This window comes from Hyalella azteca, unplaced genomic scaffold (assembly GCF_000764305.2).
Source record: "Hyalella azteca isolate HAZT.00-mixed unplaced genomic scaffold, Hazt_2.0.2 contig9938, whole genome shotgun sequence".
NCBI classification, from domain to species: domain Eukaryota; kingdom Metazoa; phylum Arthropoda; class Malacostraca; order Amphipoda; family Hyalellidae; genus Hyalella; species Hyalella azteca.
In genome coordinates, this window is record NW_025939994.1 from 20,134 (window position 1) to 44,443 (window position 24,310).

The 24,310-nt window shown below is 37.0% G+C and overlaps 2 protein-coding genes across 3 annotated transcripts; one reads left to right on the forward strand and one right to left on the reverse strand.

The window, feature by feature from the left end:
* Window positions 1–362: 362 nt before the first annotated feature.
* Window positions 363–13,487, reverse strand: LOC108676590 (probable small nuclear ribonucleoprotein E). Its single transcript, XM_018164689.2, has 3 exons — window positions 13,327–13,487; window positions 880–1,048; window positions 363–541 (listed from the first exon to the last, which is right to left on the reverse strand). Exons 1-3 carry the CDS (start codon window positions 13,375–13,377, stop codon window positions 462–464), a joined length of 300 nt encoding a protein of 99 aa, XP_018020178.1. The 5' UTR covers window positions 13,378–13,487; the 3' UTR covers window positions 363–461.
* A 4,979-nt stretch (window positions 13,488–18,466) lies between these two features.
* LOC108676598 lies at window positions 18,467–22,862 on the forward strand. Of its 2 annotated transcripts, XM_018164705.2 has the most exons (6): window positions 18,470–18,508; window positions 19,011–19,269; window positions 19,572–19,757; window positions 19,928–20,091; window positions 20,334–20,438; window positions 20,598–22,862. In XM_018164705.2, exons 2-6 carry the CDS (start codon window positions 19,054–19,056, stop codon window positions 20,779–20,781), a joined length of 855 nt encoding a protein of 284 aa, XP_018020194.1. In that variant the 5' UTR covers window positions 18,470–18,508; window positions 19,011–19,053; the 3' UTR covers window positions 20,782–22,862. The 2 variants fall into 2 exon arrangements, with proteins under 2 accessions (XP_018020193.1, XP_018020194.1); XM_018164704.2 differs by having other exon boundaries at window positions 18,467–19,269.
* The last annotated feature ends 1,448 nt before the right edge of the window (window positions 22,863–24,310 follow it).

Sequence of the window (24,310 nt, forward strand, 5' to 3'; positions counted from 1 at the left end):
CTATGATCGTACTTATTTCTTCACACAGTTCAATCGACTAATTAATTGTTCCTATCAAAGATCAATTAATTAAATTCAGTTTTACAGGCTTCAGCTTTTGAAATAATTCAACGTCATAGCTATAGTTAATGTGAAACCAAGATACACGTTTGAACTGAATTTGGTTTAGTCGCACTCGTAATACTTCAATTACGATCAATTGGTTTGGACAATAAAAATATTTTTAGTTTATGAAATTTAATGAGCGAACCTAAGGGAACAAATAATAAATTCCTTTCGATATTTGGTTCATGATGGCTTCAGGCATAAAATTACTGTCCGACCTCAACCATGGTTTCTTGACTGTGAACGACAACTTACAAAACATAATTGAATATTTGTCATCATGAAGTTTGAAGTTAACTGATACATGAAAATATTAAAACTATTTAAACTGAACAGATTTAAACGCATCGGATCTATCACAGTCCACCTGACACATCGATTTCAGGATTGCTATTCTGGATCAGTGTGATGTTATCACCCTTCAGCAATATCCGACCTGGAACAAACAAAATAGATGTTAATCAGTAGCATTTGGTGATTTATTGACCGCGTTTATATATGCATCAGATGAGGATGAAAGCATCTGTAAGTCCTGACATACACCCAAGCATTGCGAGCGCAGTTTCACAGCAACTTTAAAGGTGATATTGTGGCACACATGAATCACATTGAAATTTTCTCTACATATTCTTTTGCCAATGGTGTCTCCCAATGAGAATTCCATTTTATAAAATATGCCCCTATCTTGATAAATGTGATGTGTAATGATGCCTCTTAATACTAGAAAAGGTCATTGTTTTAACTTGTAGAAGCAACATTTAATATTGAACTTACCAACTGTTTTTCTGGTGCCTTTCTTCATATGCACTTCTTCAGCCTGGTCCAGCATGACGTTCATGTACTCGTCAAAGCCGATGATGTGGCCTTCAATGCGCAGATTTTGATTCTCGTAGAGCCAGACTTGAACACGAGCTCGTGATTGCAGGTACCTGAATATCAGGTTCTGAAGAGGTCATGTTAAGGAAAGTTGGCACAGATGGTAACAATCACATGGATTCAAAAATTACAGAATTGCCAAAAAAAAAAATAAATTGATCCACATATTTCTATTTTAATATGCCTTTGTATTCAAGGGAAATGAAAAAAATTGAATGGAAAAAGTCAATAGGTCAGAAATCTGAATGCAGACTGAGGTGTGCTTCAAACTTTAGAAAAAGAAAAATCTCAGGGCTCCTTCGGAGAACTTTGGAATCTTGACTGTGCACTTACGTGAATTAGATATGACAAGTCATCTAGCAGGAATCAGGCATCTCCAAAAAAATGGCTGGAAAGCTCTACTTGTGACTTGGAAAGTGTATATATTCCATGCTTGGATGAAAACCTGCTTTTAACAAGCAGATTTAACAAATAATGAGTAAAATTAGGACCATTTTATAGATTGTTTCTAAAAATTCAGTATTAAAATTTTTATTTTAAATTACTTTTGACAAGTGAAAAATATTGCAGGATCCAAATTATGAGCAAAGTTATTAACACAATCTGATTTTACAGTATATGTACCTACCCTTAAAAGGTGCAAAAACATTTTCAATTGACAATTTCATGCTATTTCTACTTTAAGATGGGCTTGTCTAGGAAGTTAATTTTTCTTAATCAAATGTTTCAAAGAGACATAATGCATTTCTTGAAGAAAATATATGAATAGAGCTCTTGTAGTATGCAAGAGATGAAAATTTTCCCACTTCAGCTGCTGCTTCAATGTTTAATGTTTCATGCAAGACTTACAGAATACAGATTGACCAGAAAGTAAAGGATGAAGATATGTAGCAAACCTTAATGCTTACATACATGTCAAAAATACACCAATTACAGGCTGCAAATGACACCATCATAGGTTTTGATTGGGTTGGGAATGAAACAGTCCTTCTAGGTTCAAACAATATCTTTATGCTAACTGCTGAAAAATTGCCCATTAATTGTATTAAATTCTATTAGAATTGCGAGTGTTCCACACCAAATATCAAGGACCTCAGTGCTTTGACAAGTGCTATTCCTCAATTTACTCACAAAATACATGCTTCATAGTGAAATCAAAATGAATACTGTAGAACAGGGTGACTTTGTTTTGACTACAAGATAAGAAAACCCCACAACTTAGAAAAGTTCTTGCCTTACAAAAATTGTGTTCATGGCTCTTGAAGTACCATGAGATAACCTACAAATGCAATAAAGAGATATTTCACATATTTACTGTGTGACTATTTGAATAATAAGAAATACCAGTGCTAAAAATAATCCAAGTCACCTCATATTACAGTACAGATGCAAACTAGCAGCACTCCCGACATTGATCTATGGAGAAAAAATATTAACTACCCAATTTGATTGGGTAGTTTAAATTTATATCACTATACAGGGTTCATACCCGTACTTAGAAAAAAATTCCATGACTTTTCCATGACTCTCCATGATCATCAATATAATTTTCCATGACTCATATACGACAAATTTAGCATGACTGAAAGACTAGCCATGCATATTCTATCATCTTCAGTTAATAAATAGCAAACTTGTAAATGCATAGCTCTTCAAAGCTGCTTCCCCCATAATTGACACATCAAAGTCTTTCGAGCACAATGTACATATCGCCATACCTTCATGCTTTGGATGGCAAGCAAGCCAGTCACAATAAGCTTCTGTTTTTAACCACAAGTCATGAAATTTACTTTCCAGGCATGGTGATGTAGAAATTGCACGCTGAAGATGGAACGCTGCCACTGCAGATCGAAAAGTTGCCGAATGCAACTGAGCTTGGTGACCAAGCTCATGTGATTGGTTCTCTAGTCACATGAACAATGGTCACATGATTGGAGAAACAATCAGAATGCAGGAAACAAGAGACTGCACCAATAGTAAACACATGCAGCACAGAAAAACACTTCCTTATTTTCTTCTGTTATTTGCAAATTCCATGCCTTTCCATAACCTGAAATGAAATCCAATGACATTTCAGCATGGAAAATAAAAAATCAAATTCCACGACTTTTCATGTTTTCCAAGACCAGTATGAACCCTGACTATAGTAGACAGGAAAAAATAGGCATTTCCTTGAGTTTACTTTATTCTTGAGTTAATTCAACATCTTGCAGCATTGTGATAAATAGTTGACCCACAAGTTCTCAGAGAATTTGAGGCTCTCTTTAGTGACATGTTATTTGCTATTCACATAATGGCAACACTAACCTTGCCAGGCAAGTGAACATAGTGCAATTCTATAGATAATATAAAAGAACATGGTCTTATGACATTTTGAACTGGTCAATGCTTCTTTACAGACCACCACACAACACACTAGCACTTTCTCAAACAAAAGAAAACTGCATACTAAATGGACAAAAGGGGCAGAGCAGCGTGACAACAAGCTTTGTCAGCTGTTAGCAGCTGTGGCGGGTTTATCAAAAAATTTGCAAGTAAAAGGCCTCAAAGAAGTGTGTTTTCAAGTCCTTAGGACTCCTAATACTTGCCCTTTCAAGTCCTATAAATACTTGCTAAATAAATTTTAATTTGCCTATAAACATTGCTCCAAAACTGATCGCTGCAAGACTTGGGGCGCTCAGTTTTCAAGTGATGTTTATATTCAAATTATAATTTATTTAGCAAGTATTTCTTGCACAAAAAATACTCAGTGCTCTTTTCAAAAAAAATTATTATTACTTTTCATCTCATTAGGTTTGATAAAAAATTTATCTTATTTAGCTATTAATAATCAGAAATTCCAGGAATAAAGAAGAAGCTACAACTAATAAAACAGCATGAAAAAGCCATAACACAGGATTGAAGATTTAATAATTTAAGAATTATCCTATTCAGGAAAATTGAGCAGAAGCCACCCATGAATGAGAGAAAAAGGCCCATTCATGCCATCAATTACACATGCTTTCATGCTGGCATGATATGTATCTACAGTTTAAGCTATAACTGGAGGCTGGAGCTTTCCTGCCAAGTTTAGATCTCTACGATTGATTCTGGATGAATCATCTATCTACTTCAGAGTTCAGACTAATTGTTGATATAACTGCACAATTAAGCCACAAAATTCCAAATATTTGAAAAATTGGTCACTTTGGAGTAGACTCCTGCATCTTGAAATAATATTCTCAAAATGAACTGGGACAGACAAAATGAGATGAGAAAATTCCAGGAAAAAATAACGGGACAGAGGGTAAAATTTGTCCCGGAATAAACATATGAGCCAAGACAAGACTTCTGTCCCGGACTTTGAAACTTGTGTCCCGGTATCATGAACCGGGATGAGACAGACAGATTTGAAACAAGACATAACTAGACGAGACAAGATTCATCTTAATTATTTAAGACAAAACAAGTTTTTTGATTATGATGCCAATCATTTTGAAAACATGGGTTGAAGAATGACAAGTTAGCCCTTTATTGCTAATAGGGCCACAGACAGTTACCAGTTAAATTGAGTTAATTGCAGATTTAGCAAAATTTGTCTAACTGACATGGCAGTTAATTAGTGGTCCGACAAATACCGCAAACCTGTTGATGTATGGCTGAGTATTGAGTAAAAATGTTACCCTCAAGTCTTAAGGGGACCATGTAGGTCAAAATCTATTTCCTATATTTAGGGAAGGATCATCTCCAAACTTGGTACACATATGTAAAATCGAAAATGACAACTATTTTGTTCCTGTGAAGTTTTAAAAAAAATTAAAGAAAACATGAAATTCATAGAAAATGGCCAAAAAGGGGGTACTCTAAAAAAAGATGACTGTTGCAAATCACATGCTACAACATCGAGACACATATCATTCAATGCGTAAGACCATATCTAGCGATTCTCAGGCCACTTTTTCAATTTTTTTCTTGGTTCTCTTGTTATGATGATTTTTCTGAAAAAATTTTGAATTTTCAAGAAAATTTTTTAATTTTTCCACCTTTTTTCTAAATATTTTCAAAACTAAAACAAAATCGAAAAAATGGCTTGAGAATCTCTAGATATTTTAACTGCAAATTGAATGGTATATGTCTCATTGCTGTACTAGCTTCAAAACTCTAGGAGTTATTAACTTTGCCGTTACAAAAAGTGTGAATGTTCAGTACAGCCCAACAAAGTGCCACGCGCATCCGAATAGCCAATGTAGCAAGGATACGAAATTAAACATTACTGAAGCTAGTGCCAGTCAAGGATGGTGGTAGTGACTACATGTACACCTCCCCATTCAATGACAGGAGGGTGACTAAGCTTCACTCCAAGTAGAGACTATTTATAGGCTGGGCAGCAACAGCGAATTTTCTCCAGTCTTATTACTTAAAGACCCCGCCCACCTCCCTCCCTTGCAGAATCTCTAGTGAATGCATATATCAACGCACAGAGATAGTAATGGTACCATTGGATAGCTCAGAATGTCAGCTTTAAGACGAGACTAAAAACCGGAAAAGCCAAACCTGTCGATTCTGTACCCTTAACTAAGGCTTTGATGGCACTTTATGGGAACCGTATGAGTACAAGTCAAGTTTATTATGCATTCGGAACGAGTTCAGGCTCCATGGAGCACATAGGGAGTAGGGACGCAGTGTCTAGATTAGTCGGCCAATTAGTAGAAAGGAGTGGAGTACGATATTCCCAATAATACTAAAGTTAGTTTCCTGGAGGCTTTGCCTCCCAGGAAATGCTAGTTTCCCAGGAAACTCCCAAGAATTTTCACTATTGTGCAGTTTCCTGAATTATTATTAAATGCTTGTTTAACATTATTTAGGAAGGATACATATGAATATTTCGAGTTCTTTTCTGAAGATCAAACTATTATATTTTTCCAAATTAAATTTTGTAGTATTTTAAAATGTTGATATTTCTTTCCAAACTTTTTGTCAAAGGAGATTGATTAAGGCAAGATCGATTAATCTGCTTCTGTGATTGAGCTGGAGGCAAATCAAAGTCTGTCCAGTCCAGGGTTGGCAATGATTAAATCAAAATGATTAAATCATGTGATTAAATCACTTGATTTTTTTATAAAAAATCATGATTTTTTTTATTTTTTCATATATTTAAATATATTGAGAGGCAGTCTTTAATTTATATTGAGGTATTGTTATTCATGGTTTAGTATAAATGTACCGTAAAATGGGGTAACTTAGACCGGCGGGGTAACTTAGACCACTTTTCGTTTTTTTTACAAAAATTCCCACAACTCAAAAACTATTTGACATAGAAAAATTTTGTCTTGGGGAATTAACACGTTGGCCGCGATTGCTGATTTGGCCTGAATGCCGTACGGGCGATAGGTTCAAACTTGTATATCTTCAGTTACCCGGCAGATAGCAAGGAGAAAAGTTGTGTGCTGCTCTGTAGGGCTATGTTCTGTCATTGTGTCACGTAAAATTCGTGGCCGCATTTGGTGCACATCGCTCAGGGGTGAAATTCGTCATTATTCCTGGCGATGTGTACCAAATGAAGCCATGCCTGTTGTGGCTCATATTGGCTCACGCCGCCTATCGTAATCACTTCTAATACTATGGGCGATGTGTACCAAGCAAAGACATGCATCTATGGCTCATATTGCCAAAAAAACACCTAAAGTTATCACTTTTATCACTGTGAGTGATGCGCGCAAGAAATCTACATTAGTTTTGAGTCATAATTGCACACATTATGGCTATTGGTATCTCTTAGCTTATTGTGAACGATGTATATTACGCATGGAAATTACTATGGAAAGAGATTGGTGTCCAGGTTTTCATAATCCTGAATAAAATTGAGGGTACTTACATTGTTAGTTCAGTTATATTTACCATATAGAGATCATTCATCGTATATATTGTCTTGAGCTTCTGTTACAAGCAGCATTTCAGAGAGAGTAAAATCAGGATGTATATCTCAAATTATCGAGTGGGACAGAGGACAGCCCACTTTCATTGAACCAACTAGAACTAAAGCCAGGATGCGCTGCCATGAATGCTACAACATGCTCTCAGCAAATGAGGGAAGTGCCGTAGCAAAGGTGAAACTCAAAGGATAAAAAAATACATTGGTGACTGTGAAGGAAAGTCATACATGTGCGATAACTGTTTTTCAATCAGGTATGAAATATAATGATGTTGGCAACACCCAATTTTGTAGTTTCAGATCAATAAGAAAATATTTTATTTTCTTTTCATACAAAGATAGATTTATATATTGCTTTCATCAATGGACACAAATTTCGTAATTTTTGTATTACTTGCATTTGAAAATAAAACTATTTCTCTAAGCAGTAGTTGACTTCAAAGCATTCCCAAACATGCCTATTTAATTGTATCATTGAAATTTTAAATTTGAAAGAGTAATAAGATTTTATAAAAATATGTATTATTCATATGAATGTACCACATGTGTACACATCGCGATTCTGAGAAGTACAGCGTGTACATATATGGCGCACATCGCGGCCAACGTGTTAAAGGCCTAATACTGAGGCTACATAACACGATAGAAAGATTTAAAAAGTTTGCATATCTAATAGGTTAAAAAATTAAAAATGTGACCCACAAAAAAAAAGCTATTATTCAAAGCCTGTCAGAGTACCCCCTCCAATTTTTTTTATTTTTTGGTTAAATAACTCCAGGTTTTGATGCATTGTAGTAGAACTCTTCTAGTTACATATGCAAATGACAAATTTTAGGAAAGTGTCATAGTTTGCAAATGGGGGACCACCCCCAAATGGGGTAACTTAGACCACCTAATGTCAGCCCTGATGGGGTAACATAGACCGGCTTGGAAGTTAATATAAAATTACCATATATAACATATTTTATGTTTGACAGCCTATTTGTGTTTTTTCTTTATGTTTCAGACTACACAGAGTCTTATATATGGTAATTTTAACTTAATATCCAAGCCAGTCAATATTACCCCATCAGGGCTGCCATTAGGTAGTCACATTTCCCTCATTATGGGGCAGAGCCCCCCATTTGCAAACTATGACACTTTCCTCAAGTTTGTCATTTGCCTATGTAACTAGAAGAGTTCTACTACAATGCACCAAGACCTGGAGTTATTTGGAGTTATTTTACCAAAAAAAAATAATTGATTTTACCACCCGGTCTAAGTTACCCCAAGAGCTGGGGTAACAAAGACCATCACTTTTTTTGAAATTACATAAAGACTATGAGAGGCAGGAGCCAGCAATTTATGGTGAGTGAAGCTAGAGTATAGACTTGTATTTTGCATGTTTCAATTCAAGTTTAATTTAGCTAGTAAGAAAATGGCATCATTTATAAGAAAAAAAGTGGTCTAAGTTACCCCATTTTACGGTACTATAAATGACAAATTGGTATATAAACTTGTTGCCTTTAGTGTGTATTAGGTTCCAATAAATTGAATGTTTTTGGTACAGAGGCATCAAGTGTGCAATACATTGTACGTAGCTAGCAGCTTAGCTAATTCTTATAAGGCTACAAGTAGTCTTTAACTATTTGACCATTTGCTATATATTGATTACAATATACAATTTAAATGTGTTAGCTAGCTTATACAGGGTGGGGCAGAACTGATTGAACAGTTTTGGGGCGAAATAAAAGAGTAATGGAGGTACATAAAGAAGAAAGTTTATTTTCCTTAAGATTAGCATAACATATCATATAAAATGCTTATGTTTTGCAAACAATATCAGGAAAATGGTGTTTGTCAGCTGCATCACACTGTTGGAGTTGTTCTCGGAAGTTTTCTACAGCAAGTTCACACATGGCGAGGTATGGCCATAACCTCTACTGCAATAATCTGTTTCCTTAGCTGTGGTAGGGTGTGAGGGCAATTTCTGAACTTCTCTTTTAGATGTCCCCAAAGAAAGAAATTGCAAATGCTCAAATCAGGTGACCTCACAGGCCAGTGTAAATCACCCCTCAGAGACACCAGACCTCTGGGAAACATGTGTTTCAAAACATTGGGTGACATTCAGGCTGTGTGAGCTGTAGCCCCATCCTACTGGAACCACACGTCTCGCAATGCTTCATTTTCAACAATGTTTTCCATCATGGGCTGCAAGAAATTTTACAACATTGCAGCATAGCGATTGGAATTCACTATCACGGTTACTCCCTCCTCCGAAAATGACTCCAACAGTGTGTTGCAGCTAATAGCCCTCATCTTCCAGATATTGTTTTCAAAACATTAAGTATTCTAAATGGTATGTTATGCTAACTTTTAGGAAAATAAACTTTCTTCTTTATGTACCTCCATTACTCTTATTTTACCTCAAAACTGCTCAATCGGTTCTCCCCCACCCTGTATATTGAGAGGTTGAGATTGTATTGACCTTTTAGGCAATTAGAAAGATTTTACACCCTAATAAAAGTATTCTTATAAAAATATTTAATTTCAATCTTTAAATATGTGAATTTAAAACTAGAAACAAAACAATTACAATTATAAGACTATATATAAAATAATTAAATGCAGTGAATGGATATAAAATATTTGAATTGTGCACATGTTTATTACAAACAGTATTAGATTTTCTCATAACTCAAGTCTCGTTTCAAGTCGTATGAGGTTTGTTTGGTTATCGTTTAGTTTACGTTTAGTATTGGTTTATTGGTCTGAATAAAATGGGAACAGTGCAGTTAGTCACTCAGTCACTATAAGTCAGAGTGTATAGAGGGTAGTCTGGTAGATTTATAGGTTATAAAACTAGTAGATCTAATGATAGTGCAGTGCACTGTGCCATCAGCTACAGTCACTACTAGTTGATGTGTATAGAGGGTAGAGTCTGGTAGATTTTTAGGACATGAAACTAGTGGATCTATTGATAGTGCTGTGCACTGTGCTATCAGCTACCTATCTGTTATGTGACTCTTTCAATGTTTAGAAGATCTGCATTCCTGAAGTGTTTTTGTATATTGAAGCCAGTTGAATGGTCAATATTTAGCTTATTACCTTGCTCCATACAAACTTACGAAGCTAATGAATAGATATAGTACCAATAATTGTTTACCCAGAAATCCCTATGTGGTTTACACCACCTTGGCCTGTTGGCCAGTATTGAAGGCAATAAGTGCCCTTTTTAGCCATCCATTATGATCCATATACTGTTATTGTTAGTAGGCTAATTGCAACATAAAAAATAACACTTCAAAAAGACAAAAATGTTGAAAAAATAAAAAAAAATCAAATAAATAAAAAAAATCATAAAAAAATAAAAAAATCATTGATTTTTTATTTTTTTAATTAAAAAAAAATCAAAAAAATCGCCAACCCTGGTCCAGTCAGCTGATGTCACCAGCAACAGCTAGCATGGCCTCCTCCAAACCATCATAGAACACAGTTTTTAGAAAAAAAATGTGCTTTTCCATTAATATTTGCCTGTCAAGATTAAGTACCATATTAAACCACAACATGTATTTGTAGCAAAAATCATTTCAATTGCCAAGCTCCAATCAGAATAGTAAAAGGATACGTCTCAAGTTATTATATAAATGTATGATGGTAAGCCAAAGTTTACACCACATCAATAATTGATTTTTCTCGTTAAAATGGCTATAAATTCCGGGAAATTTCAAGCTACCTATTTTAACACGTTGGCTGCAATGTGTGCCATATAAGTACATGCTGTACTTCTCAGAATCGTGATGTGTACACATGTGGTGCATTCATATGAAAAATACATATTTTTATAAAATCTTATTACTCTTTCAAATTTAAAGTTTCAATGATACAATTAAATAGGCATGTTAGGGAATGCTTTGAAGTCGACTACTGCTTAGAGAAATAGCTTTAATTTCAAATGCAAGTAATACAAAAATTACAAAATTTGTATCCATTGATCTTTGTATGAAAATAAAATAAAATATTTTCTTGTTGATCTGAAACTACAAAATTGGGTGTTGCCAACATCATTATATTTCATAAGTGATTGAAAAACAATTATCGCACATGTATGACTTTCCTTCAGTCACCAATGTATTTTTTTACCCTTTGAGTTTCACCTTTGCTACGCCGCCACTATGCAGAGAGAGTGGATGAATATTGCAAGATCTTTGGCGACGCTTCAGTAGCAAAATTTATGCCTTCAGAGTATCTTGCCGACACATTTAGATTGAAATTCTTGCATTTAATATATTTGTCAGTCTTCGGCCAACTATTTAAAAAAAGTAAGGTTTCCGATATGTTGGATGGATCAGCATCCAGCTTGTCCAGAAACCAGTTGTGATGAGTTCCTGCCAAAAAAGTGTAAACAGCAAGCTTACGATTACGTAGTTGTGGTCACATTAGAGCAGTCAGACAAAATTATCACATGTTCAGTTGACACTTGCTGTAAAATCATACTGTTTTAGGGTAAAATTAGTCATTTGGGGTAATACGTGCATGCAACCTAGTAAATAAGTTCGTGGCTTGTAAATAGTTTTTCATTACTCAGTGTAAATGGCTTTTCATTAAAAATTACCCGGCGACGCATCTTAAAATTACCCGGCGACGCTTAGGGCTTAAAATCCCATCTATTGGCTACGCTGCAACCACCCTCTGCGCCCTGGTGCTACGGCACTTCCTTCATTTGCTCAGTATGTTGTAGCATTCATGGCAGCGCATCCTGGTTTTAGTTCTAGTTGGTTCAATGAAAGTGGGTTGTCCTCTGCGTCACTCAATAATTTGAGATATACATCCTGATTTTACTCTCTCTGAGTGGCTGCTTGTAACAGAAGCTCAAGCCAATATATACAATGAATGATCTATATAAGGCAAATATAACTGAATTAACAATGTAAATACCCTCAATTTTATTCAGGGTTATGAAAATCTGGACACCAATCTCTTTCCATAGTAATTTCCATGTGCAATAGACATTGTTTACAAAAACCTAAGAGATAGGTAGTCATAATGTATGCAATTATGCATACATTATTTTTGAGTCATAATGTGTGCAATTATGACTCAAAACTAATGTAGATTACTTGCGCGCATCACTCACAGTAATAAAAGTGATAACTTTAGGCGTTTTTTGGCAATATGAGCCATAGATGCATTTCATTGCTTGATACACATTGCCCACAGTATTAGAAGTGATTACGCTAGGTGACGTGCGCGAATAGGAGCCACAACAGGCATGGCTTCACTTGGTACACATCGCCAGGAATAATGACAAATTTTAACCCTGAGCGATGTGCACCAAATACAGTCACCAATTTTACGTGACACAATGACAGAACATACCCTTGCAGAGCTGCACACAACTTTTCTCCTTGCTATCTGTCAGGTAACTGAGTTACATACAAGTTTGAACCTATTGCCAATACAAGTTTGAACCTATCGCCCGTACGGCAATCAGGCCAAATCAGCAATCGTGGCCAACGTGCTAACCACTAACCAGGATGTCTTGTATGTTGTATTGCCCCAGAATTCCTATGGAGGGCTGAAAGTTGTCCAGGTTTTTATTGCGAACCGGGACAGAGCCTGTTGTCTTGTCTTGTCTCGGATAAAAAAAAAAATACCAAATGCAGCAGTCTACTGTGGAGCCACAAAATTTCATTCATCAGTAAGAAAATTCAAATTAGCATTTATGGCCTTTTTTTCATTCATAGTAGGTAAATGAGATAGATGGGGCAATTTAGCCAGCAATTTTTAAAAATTAGCCATAGGCTAAGCCTACCTAAAACAAGAGTTTTTACATGCAATTTTTATAAAATTCTGCTTATTATTCCAGATTTATAAACAAGAGCACTAACTTACAAGTTACAAAATTTCAGAAAAAATCCAATTTCATAACTTGTTCCAAGTTTTTTACCATTTAACTTTAATAATTCAAGGTGTTGCATTCCAGAAAGAACAAAACATCTTCATGAAATTAAATTTAATATAATACTATTTTATTGAATGTTTACTACAAGTTTTGACATTACTTAGCAGTTAGTAGAAGCTTTCACTTTTCAGCACTAACAATTTAATGAAGGACCCTCAACTGAGTCTATGCCCTCAAGGAGTAAATGGAATGGACCATCAGAACTTCATAAGTTCACATTGTCATTAAAAAAATGAAGGTCGCAAGAAATGCTTCAATTAATGAAGGATTGCTGGTCATGCCGTCATGGGCGTTAACTCAGCCAAATGCCAATACCTACTTAACAAATACAGTTAATAGCCTAACAACTGCAATTAATTCATGCATCATGCATGCTGTAAAGAAAACGTTTCTTGACCTCAATCGAATATCATGACATGCGATAATGTCATGCCTAGCATGCTAGCCCTAGCGATCTCATAAACAGAAAATTTTTGCTAATAAAGGATACGATAGGTTGCACCATAACCTTCTGCACTTTGGGTTTTCCTGCGTACGACATGTTGATTAATCAATGTATAAAGATCTTTCTGAACACGTTGAAGTTGCAACAGCCTGAACAGGAGTCTGAAGTTGTCGATTCGTTTGCTGCCGGGAAAAAACGCGCTGGGATTGGCTCATCCACACAGGGCTATTGCCATACTACTTTTCTTCTACACGAGGTAAGAAAATAAGTCAGAGATCTGGCGGTAGTTTATCGAATGAATTTTGTTTGAGCATGAGTGTGATATTTGGGAACCAACTTCGAAACGTTAAATTTTTCAATAAATAAATATGAAATAATTTATCAACACGATACAATCGCCCAGCATTCTGAGTTAGCGATGGAAACGCCTTTGAATTGGTAATCTACATTTCCCCGGCCGGTTTTGCAATTAGAATAGAATTGAAGTGTCGGCATTGAAAAAAATAGGCCCATGGCCTGTTGCCGATTCTTGAATTTTTCGTGACTTGATTCACAAGGGATCCGGCCTTTTCAACCCGATCTTTCCATAACTGACGATTGATTGAGATAGCTGCTGGACTTATTGCCTGGTCCGTAATTTGCTAGGCTTTATAATTAAGACTGAACATATGCTCCTGCATAGCTTCGTCTAGTCTGTTTTTGAAGGCGTTCATACTCGGAGCGTCAACGATGCTATCAGTATCAGGGAGGCTGTTCCACATGTCGGTGACTCGAAGCGAGAAGAAATTTTGTCGCATCGATGTGTTATAACGCAGTTTTTTATAGCCGTGGCCCCTGGTGTTGGTTCTTGTTTCAAATTCTAGTAATCATTCTGGGACCTTGTATAAGCCATGAGTATACTTGTATGCTTCAATGAGGTCCCCACGAAGACATCGATAACTGAGGCTTGGACGCTTCGTAATAATCTTTAATCTTTCCTCGTAGGACTGGCCTTTCAAGCCCGGAACTATCTTTGTTGCACGTCTTTGAACACTCTCTATTAAATTTTTGTCCTTTTCAGATTTCAGTGACCACACGACGTTTCCAAACTCTAGGTTCGGGAGCACGATAGTAACAAAAAACTGCTTCGTCGCTTCTGCATCTAAGAACTCGAAGGAGCGTCTGATCAGTCCAAGTCGTTTATTGGCTTTATTAACTTGACCTTCAAAATGCTTGGAAAATTTCAACTCATTGTCGATATTAACTCCTAAATCTGTTTCCATTGTCGACTTCGACATCATCACTCTGTCGTTGCAACCGTGTCTTCTCATACTGTAATCTTGCTGTTCATTATTCATGCCAAGGTGTATAACTTTACAGCGTTAAAACGCAGCTGCCACTTATCAGCCCAGCCAACCAGCCTGTCAAGATCACCTTGCAACTGTACTTTTTGCGACGTATTCTTCACTGTATTATAAATTTTTGTGTCGTCAGCATACATCGAGAAAACGCTAGACACAGCTTCTGGCAGATCGTTTCAACGCAACGAACTATGAGCACGAACACTTGGAAACATTCTTCTTGTATTTTCCAGATTCCGAATTAGTTCACATTTCACAAGATACAATGCAGAACAGGCAGCTCTGTGACATTTTTTTTTTGTTCACAGTGCTATATTTTCTTTTGAACAAACCATTGTATTTTTTCGTACAGCCTCTTAACCTATGAAATATATGAAATTGAAATAATGTTTAACAAAAACTTGTAAACAAGGTCTACCAGTGAAATATGAAAAAATTACGCGCAGTATTTTCTACACATAACGTTAGGTCAGATCCATTGAGCTCGCCATGTACGACGCTTAGTGACGTCGAGCGCATCTTCCTTGATTGGTATTCTAGCGGCAATTGGTCATTTTATTCTTGATTGTTATTCTAGCGGTTAATTGTATTCTTGGTTTTCTTTTACGACTATTGCAGAGGAATTACAGACAGCGTGTTGACATGGTCAAGAACCGTTCATATATTTGGGGCATGCATGAGCACTGTTCTAATTTTAAAGACAGAGAAATTAAAAATATTCAAACTCAAAATACTCGACTAGCGAGAAACTTCACAAATATTTGAGCAGAATAATAATTTTTTTATTGCCTAATATCAGGATGCCGTTTCCAAATTCTGTTGCGTAATTAAATGGTCCGCTGTGGTCACCACGGATTAATTTGGATCGGTTCGTATCTTGACACAAGAAAATTCTACATGCATTTATCTTGGCTAATGTCAGAACGAAAAAAAATAATGGAACTGCGTTGGTCGCATATTTATTATCACTTCTACATTTACGTTATGTGCATTATAACAAGGGTTAATTAAATAACAAGTTAATTCGACACTTACTTCATTATCAGTAAGCTTACATTATTATCTCTGAAAATGTTACAAGTGTGACGGAACACAATTTTTGTGGATTATTTTTTTTTTGAGAACATTGTTTCGCTTCTAATTTAACTGAAGGATTTAATTTATGTATGACTAAGCAATGCGTAAACGAATATTTATTTCGTGGCCGTAATATGGAATCTTGTCTAGCTGTGGTGTTTGTAGGATTTAGTGTCTTGGAACGAGACAAGGTGTAGCTCCAACGTGATTGGTCGAGCTGCTCCTAACCTAGTTATAACGCGCGCTAGGTAGTCGTGATTGTGAACGATGGAGAGTTTGGTATCTTTGGAATTAGTTTAAGATTACTAGATTTATAACTGTGATTAGATTGCCAAATGATTACAAATATGTTAACTTTATTGTATTATATTATATTATATTATCTATTTTTTTTGCACTTAAGAAGTGTTTAGTCTGTTTTGTATATTGTAAACGGGGTGTTGAGGTAAGCTCATTTGGCTGAGTTACCCCCTTGTTGTGTGCGCTCGGAAGTTGTGTGTGCCCAGTGGCGCTGGGTTGGGGTGACACGGTTTCGACTCTAATCAGGCTGAGCCAAATTTGGGCTTCAAAAAATAAATTCCACCTCAGTCCTGGGCATAACTCTTAATGAGTTCCTCTAACGGAGTAATAACGGCGTAGGTGTTCTTGGATAGTTCCAGGTTTTTGCTGCGTTGGGCGGTTAACAGCCGTTCAAATCGCACCCTCGAGGTAGAGGCTAATAACCTCTGCGCTCGAGTTAATTGTCAGCGGCTTATTGGGGCTAGTACCCTCCAATAGTCGTGCTTTTGATGCGTAACTGCCACCCTGTTCCTGTGTGGTTGTTAGCATCTCGGTGCGGTTAGTTCCCGACGATCCCGTACGATTTGCTGTCCATCTTTGTGATTCTTGGCAGTGTATTAGTAATTAGGGCTAGGACCCCTAGTCTGCATCTCGGTGCGGTTAGTTCCCGTGCCATTTGCCGTTCATCTCCGTGTTCTTGGCAGTCTATTAGGGCTAAAACCCCTAGTCTCTGCGGCTGCTCGTTGGCATCCTTGGTGCGGTTAGTTCCCGTACCATTTGCTGTACGATTTGGTGATTTGGCAGTGTAATAGGGCTAGAACCCCTAGTCTCTGCGGTTCGTTGTCGGCATATCGGTGCGGTTAGTTCCCGTACCATTTGCTGTACGTTTTTGTGAGTCGGCGGTGTATTAAGGCTAGAACCCCTAGTCTCTGCGGTTCGTTGGCGGCATCTCGGTGCGGTTAGTTCCCGTACCATTTGCTATCCGTTTGTGATTTCGCGGTGTATTGGGGCTAGAACTCCTAGTCTCTGCGGCTGGTCGTGGCATCTTGGTCCGGTTAGTTCCCGTGCCATTTGCTATCCATTTTATTATTCGCAGCTGTGTATTAGGGCTCATACTGTGTGGTTTTTCGGCTGTTTGTATCCCTGAAATGTCAAACCTTTTTCCGCGAACTTTTGGATTAAGAAGAATAACAAATGTGCGCCTTGTGTGAAGAAACTTGTATTTGCCTGCAGATTACCAGTATACTACGAAAACTTCATCGTGTTCATTACTCCTTTCTACATACAACGCAAGGGAATTTAGAGCCGGACCAATGAGCGACTCTTTAGCCCTTGTGTTTAGGATCAGAACGAAAGTTACCAAGTCGGCACGCTACCCGTAAATATTTCAAATTCGCGGCGGTGTTTCCGGTTACACAAGTTACACGGATATACGGAGAAATGACTGGCATTTCTCAAGCCGATTTTAAAATTTGCATTGAAATAGAGTAACTACGTAGGTATACGTAAAGCCGCATAACTCGCTAACGAAGGCAAAATCGAAAAAATGTCTGGAGCTAATCATCACCGATGAAAGGTTAGGTATTCATTTACAAAGTTTCGTTCAAATCTGTGCAGTATTTTAGAAGACGTTTCTTGTTCTATGTGAATTTAAGCATGTATTGTTATCCCGAATGAGGGAAGAATAAAAAAAACTCGCAAACAAAGGCATATATAAAAAATTTTCACAAGCTAAACATCACCGTTGGATAGTTAAGAATGTATATTAAAAATTCTGTTTAAATCTGTTCAGTGCTTTGGGAGAAATGTCTTGTTCATTGCGAATTTTGGCACGTGTCGCCGCATAACTCACGAATGAAGGTGAAATTCATAAAATTTTCACGAGCTAAATATCACCGTTAGGTCCTAATGATTACGTGTACCAAGTTTCATCGAGCTACGTCCATTACTTAGAGAGATATTCATTGTTCAGTAAATTTGGGAAGACCGGCCGCGAGTCCGGCCGTAAAATTGTAAAATAACACTTTATAAAATTGTCCGAGACCTCAAGCACTTAATTTTCGTTAAGAAAGTCCGAGGTTATGTCTTGCAAATAAGTTCCTATGAGTATCTGTGCCACGTGCAAGGCGTCGGGCAATTGACCTGATTCAATAATTTTGAACTCGTCCAGAAGGCGCATAACACGATTAGCTTCCCGCCATCTAAGGATCGCTACCCTATAATTTCACTTTACAGTAATCGCGACGCTGCAAGTCTCGGTACTTACTTAAAATTCTAAGTGCCGAGAATTGTTGGGGCTTGTTGCTTGGGTTCCTCATTATGATTTCTTAACAGACTTTTTAAAAGAAAGACGTTTGTAACGGCTGGGCCTACCGCTAACAGTAGCACGCAGCCAGCATTAATCGGTCCCTGGATCGGGGGCGGAATTTCCATCGAGGGGGATTGATGGAGCTTAGGTTTAAGTTCGTCAGTTTCTTCGTTGGCTACTGTGGAGAGGTTGACTCACGTGCAGCTGCTACGCAGATATTGCAGTACGTCGAGTAAAGAAAACTTGTTTGTAAGCAGGGCTGAAAACTCTGTAGCCTGTAGGACAATTCAGAGGCAATAATTTCTTTATCAATCTTTCACGAATATGCCACTCGTGGCATACTTATATTTAGTTCATATGCCACTCGTGGATGGATCCCACCATTGTTGCTAGTTGGTCAAACATCAATTGTAGAGAGAATTTAGACTTGATAACAAATCAGTAAAGCGATTGAGAGTAATAATATTATCACTATAATAATAGTAGAAGCTCACGAAATGTGATGAGTTTCGAATTCACTAAGGTACCAATTTCTACACATGAAATGTATTAGTACGATTGATTAATTCTCGTAGATTTCCTTCCACATCCCTTGTATCGAGCTGAACTTCTAAGTGAATTGAGACTTGTCTTCATCGACGAGGATGAAAACTAGATTGAGTATTATAGGTACGGTATTTATATAAACCTCCGAATTTAAATAAATTTTTTTACAACTGAAACAGATTTGGAATTTCCTTCGCTATTTTACGTAAACATCGTTCGAAAATGATCCAATACAATGGAATATCAGCCTCAGTGTTGGTGATCTGCTTAGTACTTCTAAATTTAGTCAGCATAGCGGTGTCAGCATCTGCCCGTCCGTCTTCTGCATTGCAGCAATGTTCCGCACCTAAAGAGCGGATGCGAAAAGCTCTTTCTGTGGACCATCCGCACATCAGGAAAAAGAGAACTATTCAGGTCCCGAAAGGCACTGGATTTGAGGTAATGATTTCTAATTATATCTCTGTATAGATATAAATGTTATTATTTTCTTTTGATCATAACAATTTAATAATAATTTTGCAAAACGCATATATATCCAGATAATATAGTTAGGACACTCAGTCACTCACATGCGTTCATATTGTATTGCATACAATTTGTAACAAAAATATACAAAGTGAAATCTCTCTCAGAGTCTTTCGTCATGAGGTTATTCAAATGATCACATAGAAATTATTAATTCATTTATCGATGCTCTGATATTCTTTTGTGGTTGGACTTGATGAAATTTCTCTGCACAGTGCAAATGGGCTCTCAACATGCCGTTCGAAACGCAGCGTCGTTACAATGCCAAGCTACAAATGGCAATTCCCATCATCATCAATATTCCGGCGATCTATTTCGAGAGATATGGTCTCGAGAAACTCAAAGGCTTCGTGGAAGATGAAGAAGATGAGAAAATTGAGAAAATAGACACTCCAGAAAAGGTAATGTAAATTTGCTTCTTTCAAGGAAATGAAAAATCGAAAACCAATGTTTGCCGTGTCGACATTCGCCGGACATATATTTTTATTCACGCTATAAATATTAAGGAGCGAAATAGAACTAAACGGGCATGATGGCTTTAGAAGTACTAATGGATTTTTACTGATGGCAGGACCAGGGGGCAATGATCCATACTCCTGAGCAAGCGTACAATGAAGAGCCTCTGCCTGCCCACCACTACATCCAGAAGCGAGACGCAGTGATCTCGAACTATTCAACCATAGTACAAGAAGAACGACTTTATTTTTATCGAATCATCGAAGGACTTCTTGATAAGTGAGTGAAACTTTAATGCGTTAAGATTCGCTTTAGGACGATATTTGGCTGCGCACGACGCGATAAAAAACATTGGAGCCTTCCCAAAAAGTATTTGACCAGTTAAAGAAAATAATGACAGTATTTATAAAAATACAGTATTTACGAAACGAAAATTCCAGAATTAGCTTCACATTATTCGCTATATATTGATTAAAAATTAGCTACACTTTATTCGCTATATATTGGTTTTGGGACTGCAGGTTGGGACTGCCATCGAAGGACTGCATGCTGCGCACAGTGTGCGAAGTGGCACGTGATCCCATAGAGTATGGGCTGTACGGAGATTTGTTCAACATGCTAATGAGGTGAGTTCAATTAGCTAACTGCATAATTTTATAATATCTAGTGCACCATTTATCATGTTCATGAGGTTACTTAAATATAATTGATCCTAATTCTAACTTATTGTGGTTAGAATGCCTTACATTTAGTAGTTCTAAATCCAAGCCCCATCTTCTTTTCAGCCCAACAATGACATCATTGTTGGCATCCCAGGACGGAGGCTACGTGGACGAAATTGTTGCATACGTTCGGGCCGAAAAAGTCGGCCACATAACCGGTCGTTGCCACGACGAATACGAAATTTGTCCTGTGTCCCTCTTTGACTTGCTGCCTTTGGTAGTCAATAACATATTCTCTTCCGCGTAGAGTTACTTAGAACTGCTTCAGCTCAATTGCATTTGCATTCAACGTTATTAAAGCTCTTTTAAGATATTTTCTTCATTGATCGGTTCTGTTTTGGCCCGTACTCGATCTGTTGTATTCTAGACTACACTTTTTTTGTGTTCTAGCCCGCACTTAATTGTTTTCGGGCCTGCGCTCGATCTGTTGTGTTTTGGCCCACTCTCTGTCGACTTCTGGCCCGCTCTGTATTCTAGTATGCAAGATTCTGAATCACTTTGAGTACCTGACCGGGTCAGAAAATTTCAGTTATCGCTGCGAGTAAAGTGACGCCATTGAAACCTGAATCTGGTTTGTATGATTTTTCATGCAGCTTACAATCGAAACCCTACCGGTTGTATCATGAATTGGTGCCAAGAACTTCAAAGCTCAATAAAATTATTAACATGTCCCCGTTTTTTTCAATTGTGTAAAGCAATGGCAGATATTTTTATTTAAAAAAGTACAGTATTAAAGAATACAGTAAAGTACAGTAATTCTTAAGAATACCCTAGATGTCTTGAAAATTACAAGGTACACAATGTACAAAGTCTGAAACGGTTGATTCTCCATGTTCAGAAAGTTGCCAATAACAATCATTGTTATGTGCACAATGCTATTGAACGAAGACAAATTTATCGTTCATAACTGCTTTGTGTGTCACTCAAAGCTCTGTATCATTTCTATGTGTACTCATAATTGTGGTCCACATATTGGCAATACTCGCGGCACATACTGGCTACATGGCGAGCTCAATCATACAGATTGAGCTCGCAATGCAGGGCACTTAGTGACGTCGAGCGCATCTTCCTTGATTAGTATTCTAGCGGCAATTGATCATTTTATTCTTAATTGTTATTCTAGCGGCTAACTGTAGTATTGGTTTTCTTTTTCGTTTATTGCAGGAGAATTATAGAGTGTGTTGGCATGGTCAAGAACCATTCAAATAATTGGGGCATGCATGAACACTGTTCTTATTTTAAAGACACAGAAATTAAAAATACTCGAATTTCGCAATATTAGACATGAATGACAGACGACTTGACAGAAACTTTACAAATATTTGAGGGCGTGAAAATTTTTTTGATTGTCTAATATTGCGATACCGTTTAAATTATATTATTTAATTGAAAGGTCCGCTTTGGTCGCCACACATCAATTGGGATGGACTAGATTCTTGACACAAGATAAATTCTACATCATCTAGTTTAAAAAAATGCTAATGTCAGAAGGAACAAAATGGAACTACGTTGGTCGCATATGCATTATCAATTCTACGTTTACGATATGTGCCTTATAGCAAAGGAAAGTTAATTTGACGCTTATTTTATTATCAGTTGTTGTCTCACTATTTTTATTATTTTTTAGCCTCTGAAAATACTTATATAACGAAACATAAAGCGTCATCTGCTAATTGGGTTCTGTTGAATTCATCATTAAAGTTCGTTTTGTTTCCTTGCCTAACATATTTTTGAAGGCAATTAACGAGGGACTATAATAAGATACTTTACGGCCTTCTTCAACTCGTAATTGAGTAAGTTCAAGTGTGAGTCTCCCGCCAAATTTTATGTGCATAGAAGACAGTTGCGATTGTATATGCTACAGAAATTATTGTATATTGTATTGTATAACGCTACTTCTCCCTCAGTCACGTTATGCAATATAGCAACTACTAGACCTGAAACAAAACATTGCACTATTTTGTTACTGTATTTCAATCAGCAAACAGAAACGTTCGCATTACAATTTTTAGACGAAGGGTTTGCTAATGAGCAATTGGTAGTATTAAAGGTACAAAATGAAGGTGAAATTCGATGTCGGTTCATGAATATTAGAATCCCAGATTCTTTATCGGGAGTTGATTCTTCCTTGTACTTCCGGAACCATCCTAATCTTTCTGATTTCAGATGAGCATTTTCAATGCTTATCCCAGTTAATAATTTAGCGTGAATTATGCATGAATTTTTGTTCCATTACATTAAATGCGGCGCTCAGATTATGGAAATAACTTTTTTCACCATAATATTTGAAGGTTTTTAGAATCTAAAATCTGATTTACAATAGATAAATCTATTCTGAATTTTATTCAAAAATTCTTTGGAAAATTATTTTATTCAGAAATTACTTGGCCTAGAATACTTTTGATCACATGTCGTGCAGAAGCTAAATTTTTACCAAGATAACAAATTCATCGCACGTGTGAGCCCGTTTATTTATCAACCGTAAGTGGGTACTACTCAGCATTCTTAAGTGACTCAACTACGTTGAACTCGAACCTCATCAACACTAGATTTATTGTTAAAATTCAAGTATGATACAAGTGATATTTATAAACATAACGGAAATGATCATGAAAACGCTGACTTCAGTCCGGAAGACTGTAAAACTCATGAGTTTGAAATATCTTCGCCAACTAAGTTTTGTCTCTTCAATAGAAAAATCCGAAGCTTTGGAGGACTGGTATTTGAGAAATCCAATGACTTCTTGTGATTGAAAATCCATGAAACAAATCAAAGTTTAATTAAACAATACGATATTTCCTCGGTCTTCAAAATGTGTGTGTCAGCTATTTTGTGTAGCTGTGTAAATTGAGAGTAGCTGTAGTCTGCAGAAATTGTGTCGCAAATGGCAGGCAATGTCACTGTCCATGGATGCATCGATTAAGCTCTACCTGAGGATCGGGGTACGTGACCAAGGTCGTGAAGGATAAGTTAGACACAACTGTCTATACTGTATAACATATCTTGATATACGAGGTGGTTATACATGAGTTACGAATTACGATACAGTAAGCAACGGCGTCGACCGTGAGGTCGGAGAACTCAACAGACGCATTACATCGCGGAGCGCTTATCAACATAACTGCGGGGGCTCATACTAATGTTACTAGCCCTTCTAAAGCCTTCGCTTCCGCCCACAACTAAGGTCTTGATCGCGTGATCTAACACGTGATGTCTCCCAGATGCTGACTCATGTCATCAATCTCTATCAGGTCTAGTGAATATTACGTCTCAATAACATATTATTATAATGAGACGCCAGATTGACACCGGACATTACGGAAAAGGCTGCTACAGCACGGCAGTGCAAAATCTTGATTGCTCAAAGCTCAGTTCAAAAGAGCCGAGTTCGTTTTTCAATGGCGATAATATATAAGTTTTTACGGACCAACAGGCGATCCTTATTACCATATTCTCTATGGAAATGTGATATGTTCAATGAAAATTAGAGCAAATTTAGGTGCAAGATTCATTTTTCCCTTTCAACATTGACATTGCCTCTAAAGCAGTGTTCCCAACCTAGACCAGTTTGAGAGCCACTGCACTAGAGGGAACCGCCGTAAATTGGATCACTTTCAGGGAGCAAACTTTCGAAACGACTTGGTTAAATTTTCAGGTGCTTGAGTAGTTTTTAGTATTAATCGTTGTGCAAGCTCAGGCATAATTTGAAACTTGCTAGTTTACTTGTATCTCTTCTTATCGAATGGTTAAAACGCTAAAAGAAATTCGAATGAGGA